The sequence below is a fragment of the Chlorella variabilis genome (genome assembly GCF_000147415.1).
Source record: "Chlorella variabilis unplaced genomic scaffold CHLNCscaffold_21, whole genome shotgun sequence".
In the NCBI taxonomy this organism is placed as follows: Eukaryota; Viridiplantae; Chlorophyta; class Trebouxiophyceae; order Chlorellales; family Chlorellaceae; genus Chlorella; species Chlorella variabilis.
This window is the reverse complement of record NW_005435067.1, coordinates 307739-313392: the sequence shown is the minus strand read 5'-3', so window position 1 is coordinate 313392 and position 5654 is coordinate 307739. Positions and strand designations below refer to the sequence as shown.

Genomic DNA, 5654 nt, shown 5'->3' with positions numbered 1-5654 from the left:
ACCGACTGCCACGCCCTTTGTTTAGTATCCATCCTACCCTCATGGCTAAAGAGGCCCTGTTTTTGCTCTGTTTGTTGGCCTCCGACCGGCCCCACCTCACCAGAGATAGAGTTAGAGGCGCCGCACGCTTCACGCGCATGCGGCCTGCCTGCTTCAGAGGCGGCCCCTGTAACGCGCTCAGTTGACATAGGCATATGCTGGGCTGGAGTGAGGTGAAGGGGGAGGTGGCCGTGGCACCAACAAAGTGGCGTGGTGGGCGCCATGGCGCGCCAGCTCGGCAGCGGGCTGGCGGCGGGGAGTCAAATTGGGGCGCTGGCGATGCGCATCGGTGATCGGCGGAGGGCGTGTGTTGCTGTGCCTGTCCAGGGGGAGGACAGACGTTCCGTTAGCAAAATACAGCGCAGGCGGGCGATCAAATGGCGCAGGCTCCATCGGGCTCGTGAGACCCTCACGATGTCCAGCAGCAAGAATGGGAGATCTCAGGGGGAGGGCCTCCCTCTGCTGGCCTCCCACCCGCAGGGCGCCCTCAGGTGCGCGCTTGTGGGCCGTGGGGCGGCCACCGTGTGTGGGGCGCAGTGATGAGGGGGCTCGACGGCGGCCGGGCCTGGCCCCTGCGCCGCTGGTGGGCAGTATGGGCGGCACAGCGCCAACCGCCGCTCCGCCGCCTGCTGGGTGCTCGCCTTTGGCTTGCCCTCTCTCTCTCACGTGCAGGTCACACCTAGTGCTCGACCACGAGGATCACGAGGTGCTTGACAAATTCAGCGTCTCGCGCCTGCGCCGCGCACGTGGGGGCCGCGGCCGCGCCGTACCCTCCACCGTCCACGGCGCGCCGCTGGTGCGTCGGGCCGCCGCCTGCCGCCGCCGCCGCCGGCGGCGGGCATTCCCGCTGGCCAGCGGGCAGGCTGCACCGTGTGTGACTCCAGCAGGGCTGATACGGAAGCTGGCAGTGAAGCTGCGAGCGCTGCAGCGATCTGCCTGACCCTGTCACCTTCCCTCCACGCCAGCCCAGGCCTCTGCCCAGCCTGCCTGCCCGCCTGCCCGCCTACCCACCCGCCTGCCTGCAGGATGCCGAGGAGAGCCGGGAGACGCTGGGGCGGCTGAAGCGCATGGCCGGGTTTGAGGCCCAGGATTTCGACCCTGTGGTGAGAGGGGGGGGCAGCTGGGAAAGGAGGCAGCTGGCAGGGGAGCTGGCAGGGGCACCGCTTTGCTGTATCCTTGGCCGCAAGGAGGCAGCTGGCTGGGGAAGGGGAGAGGGTAGCTGGCAGGGGCAGCGCTGTGCTGCATCCCTGGCCCCAGCCCGTTTGCTGGCCTGGGGCAGCGCAGGGAGTTGATCCGCTGCCCGGCTGCCGCTGGCGACCTGGCTGCTGACCTGGCTGCTGACATGGCTGCTGACATGGCATCTGGCGCAGGAAAACGACCTTCAGCGGGAGTTTGCGGTGCACCGCTCGGAGCACGATTACGCCACAGCGGGTGCGGCCACCGCTGCCTGGCGCCGCTGCTGCCTCCCTGCTGCTGCCGTGTTGCGCGACCGGCCGGCCCCACACAGCTGCCCGCTGGCGGGGTGGTGCGCCGCGCTGCCTTGCTCACCTGCCTGCCGCCCGGCTGCTGCTGCAGAGACCTGGAAGTGGCTGCTGTCCATCCTGATTGGAGCGGTGATGGGTGTGCTAGCGTTCTTGGTTGACTGGGGAATAGAGGCCATGAACGGCTTCAAGTTTGCCACCGTGCGGGCGGCTGTGGCAGAGTCGGGTGAGGCGCCAGGCTGGCGGCGGTACAAGGCAGGCAGTGCAGCCCACCGTCGTCAGGAGCGGCAGCCGGCGGCTGGACCCGGCTGGGCAGGCGCCATAGGTGCATGCACCTGTCTGCCCCTGCAGCGGCTGGGTGACGCTCTGGGCTGGCCCCGGCAGCTGCCGTCAACGGAGCGGCACATGGGCTGCTTTGCTGAATGCAGCGGCGTGTGGCTGACCCCTGGCTGCCTGCAGGCGGCTTTGTGGCGCCATACCTCACACACGTTGGCATCAGCCTCATGTTTGCCCTGGTGGCTGGCAGCCTGGTCAGGTGCGCACCCCGCTGCGTGGCGTGCGCTGCCCGGTGCTGGCTGCCGCTGCCTGGTGCCGGCTGCCGCTGCCTGGTGCTGGCTGCAGCCGCGTGCATCTGCATACAAGGGTGCCCGGCCTCTCCTCTGCCAACGTTTTCGCCGCCACAGCCACCCGCCCGCCCACCTCGCGGCCCCGCATCGCCTGGCTGCCTGACCCGGGTGATACCTGCCCTGCCGGCACAACACCCCCTGCGTCCCCTCCACACTTCTCCCGCTTCGGCAGCTTTGTGGAGCCGCTGGCGGCGGGCAGCGGCATCCCCGAGGTGAAGACGTACCTGAATGGGGTGCACATCAAGGGCCTGCTGACCATACGCACCCTGGCCGCCAAGCTGTCGGGCATCACCTTCTCCATAGCTGCCGGGCTCATCGCGGGTGGGTATCTGGGGGGGCTGGCCGTAGGTGCGGGTGTGAGGTAGGCATAGGTGGGTGGGGGCTGGCCGCAGGTGTGGGGTGATGTAGCAGGTGTGGGGTGGGGTGGGGCTGCTGCTGCGTGCAGGACGGGGGTGGAGTGGTTGGTGGGTTGGGAAGAAGGTGAAAGCGGGGGCGGGGTGGGTGGCTTTTGGGGGCTTGGTTGCTTGGTTCGACGGGCGTGCCCCTCCCCCGCGCCGCCGCAGCAAGGAGGGCCCCTTTGTGCACGGCGGCGGCATCGTGGGGGGCGGTATCGGCGGCATGGGCTCCCAGTCCATCACGCAGGCGAGCCGGCAGCGGCGGCAGGCGGTGCGGGGTGCCGCTGAGGATGGCGTGCCTCGCCGTCTCCCTCCCCTGCCTGCCTGCATCCATAGCATTTCAGCACGCAATCCCATCGTCCCGTCACCCCCGCTCCCCACCACACAAACGCTCACAAATGCACGCACACACCGCGCCCGACCCCCGCCGCAGTGGCTGCGCTGGCGGCGCGAGGTCAAGGCGCCTCACATGCTGGGCGGCTACTTCCGCAACGCGGCAGACCACCGCGACTTTGCCGCCATCGGCACCGCCGCGGGCGTGGCCACCGCCTTTGCCGCGCCCATCGGTGCGCCCGCGGGGGAGGCTGGGCAGGCCGGGCACGCGGCCTGCTCCCGTCGGCAGCGCGTGCTTGTTGCGGGGGCAGCGGGGGCTGCGGAGGAGCGCGGCCTGAGCCTGCCTGCCGGCCTGTCTGCATGTGCAATTGCTCCAAATGCTCTCCTTACACCTCCCGGGAGGCCGACCGCGCGCCCGACGTGACGCGTGCACCGCGCGCCTCCCCTCCGCCCTTCCTCCTGCCCCCCCAGGCGGCCTGCTGTTTTGCATCGAGGAGGGCGTCTCCTTCTACTCCACCTCCATCTTCTGGAGGGGCTTCCTGGCCACCTGCGTGGGTGGGTTAGGGGTTTGGGTGCTCGCCGCCAGCCCGGACGCGACTTGCCATGACTTGCATAGCGGATTCAGCTGCTGGGAATACCCATGGAGTTCCGTAGAGTTCCAAGGAACAGCACTGGCTAAGAGTTGGAGCGGCGGGCTGGCAGCAGCGCAGACACGGCTGCTCCCAGCCCGCTGTGCCGGTGTTTGTGTTGTGAACGGTGTGGAGCCTGGCCCTGACGCTTCGTGCTCTGCCATGCTGCGCTGCGCTGCGCCGCGCTGCGCTGCGCTGCGCCTGCGTCTGCAGGCGTGCTGACGCTGCACATCCTGGCGGATGCCAAGGACCACCCGGGGCGCCTCATGGCAACCAAGTTTGGGCGGTTCCGAGACTTTGGTGGGCGGCCGCTGGGAGGCGCATGGGGTGGCCGGCGGAGGCGCGGCTGCATGCGCTCCCGCGTGTGTGGGGTGTGGGGTTGTGGAGGCTGCGTCTGCGCCAGCGCTGATGCCCCCCAGCAATCGCCGTGCTCCGGCCCGCCCGTTCGCCCGCCTATGTTTTTTTTTGTTTTTTTTTTTCCCTGTCCCCTGCAGGCCTGTACACCGACAACTTTGCCGCCTACGGCTCCCGTATGTTCTATCATGTGTGGGACGTGCCCATCTTCTGCTGCATAGGTGGGTGGTAGGTGGGTGGTGGTGGGTCGGTGGGTGGCGCCCATCTTCTGCTGCATAGGTGGGCGGGTGGCTGGTGGTGTGGCGGTGGGTGGTGTGCATGCGTGGCGCCAATGGGGGAGAGGATGTTCTGCCGGGTAAGTGGGTGGCTGGTGGTTGTGCATGGGTGGCGCCCATCTTCTGCTGTAGGTGGCTAGTGGTGTATGGGTGGGTGGCAGCTGGTGTGCATGGGTGTGGCGGCGGCGGCAAGCGGTTGAGGCACGCATCCGTCAGGGAACACGAGTGGTGGCTCGCAAGGCGCCACGCCCGCGCCGCGGCTGCGCCCCCGGCGCCACGCCGCCGACGCGTCGGCGCCGCCGACCGCGCCTGCGCTGCCCCGCGTCGCGCCCCGCGGTGCGCCTGCAGGCGCGCTGGGCGGCCTGCTGGGGGCTCTCTTCATCCATCTCAACGTACGGGTCACCACCTTCCGGCATAAGCACATACCCTTTAGGCGAGTGTGTGGGATGGTGCGGGGTGGGGTGGGGGCCAGGCACTGCAGAAAGGTTCAGGCCAGCGCAGGCAGCATGTTCTCGGATGCTGCGAGCACGGCACTCGCTCGAGCATCAGGCACCCGTTGGGGGTGTTCGCGCTGAGATATTGACGCGCGACCACCGCTGCCCCACCTTGCCCCGCCTTCCACACCAACCTGCACCCTGCCCCCCGCCTTGCCCCGCCTTCAACACCAACCTGCACTCTGCCCCACCTGCCCCCACAGATCCCCCTGGAAGCGGCTGGCAGAGGTGATGTGCCTCAGCTTCATCACAGCTTCCATCTGGTTTGCCATGGCCTGGAGCAGCCCCTGCCGCCCCCTGCCCTCCCCGGTGCGCCTGCCGCCGCCTGCCCAGCCCGGCCCAGCCCAGCCCCTCCCTGCTGAGCTGGCAGCCGCTGGCATGCTGCTGTGCCTGCTGCGCCTGCTGCACCTGCTTCGTCGCTGCCCTGGGCTCGCCCGGCGCCGCATCTGCATGCCCGCCCACGCTTCCGCTGCCAGGACCGGCACGGCCCTGCCCCGCTGCCAGCGTTTGGTACTGCACGGTACTGTACCATCCCGTACATGGTACTGCAGGACGACCTGCAGTATCTAGAAGCCGACGAGGACAAGAATCTGGAGTTCCTGGCCGGCGGCGGCGAGCCCCCCGACGACGGCCTCGAGCACTTCCCCCGCCTCTGGTGCCCCAACGGCACCTACTCCGCCCACGGCCAGCTCTTCCTGGTGCCGCTGTCGCAGGTGGGGCGCCGCGCGGCGCGCGGGCGGGTGCCGGTGGGGCGGTGGCGGCGGTGGGTGGGCGGGAGTGGGCGGGGAGGCCGTATGGGCGACGGCCCGGGGTCTGCTGGAGGGCACCTGGCTGTGTGTGCGTGCCCGTCCCCAAACACGAAACGCATCCCGGCGCGCCGTACACCTGCCTCCCCCCTCAACCCCCCCCCCCACACACACACACCAAAGCAGCAGCCCCACCACCACCGCCGCCACTACCACCACCCTGACGCCACCCTTCCTCCGGGGGCTGCCGCCCTGCCCCCCTTCATTGCCGGAGGGGCTGCG

The 5654-nt window shown here is 69.4% G+C and overlaps 1 protein-coding gene across 1 annotated transcript in view; it reads left to right on the top strand.

The window, feature by feature from the left end:
- Positions 1 to 453: 453 nt before the first annotated feature.
- The window catches only part of CHLNCDRAFT_138594 (hypothetical protein), a gene marked incomplete at both ends in the record, with an annotated part of 9403 nt that continues 4202 nt past the window's right edge, over positions 454 to 5654 (top strand). The window contains 15 exons of the mRNA XM_005844699.1: positions 454 to 530; positions 712 to 835; positions 1065 to 1142; positions 1410 to 1470; positions 1615 to 1746; positions 1980 to 2055; positions 2319 to 2507; positions 2710 to 2812; positions 2975 to 3107; positions 3346 to 3429; positions 3717 to 3803; positions 3998 to 4078; positions 4481 to 4571; positions 4830 to 4935; positions 5178 to 5403. Coding sequence (XP_005844761.1) covers positions 454 to 530; positions 712 to 835; positions 1065 to 1142; positions 1410 to 1470; positions 1615 to 1746; positions 1980 to 2055; positions 2319 to 2507; positions 2710 to 2812; positions 2975 to 3107; positions 3346 to 3429; positions 3717 to 3803; positions 3998 to 4078; positions 4481 to 4571; positions 4830 to 4935; positions 5178 to 5403 — 1648 coding nt within the window. The remainder of the gene's footprint in view (positions 531 to 711; positions 836 to 1064; positions 1143 to 1409; positions 1471 to 1614; positions 1747 to 1979; positions 2056 to 2318; positions 2508 to 2709; positions 2813 to 2974; positions 3108 to 3345; positions 3430 to 3716; positions 3804 to 3997; positions 4079 to 4480; positions 4572 to 4829; positions 4936 to 5177; positions 5404 to 5654) is intronic.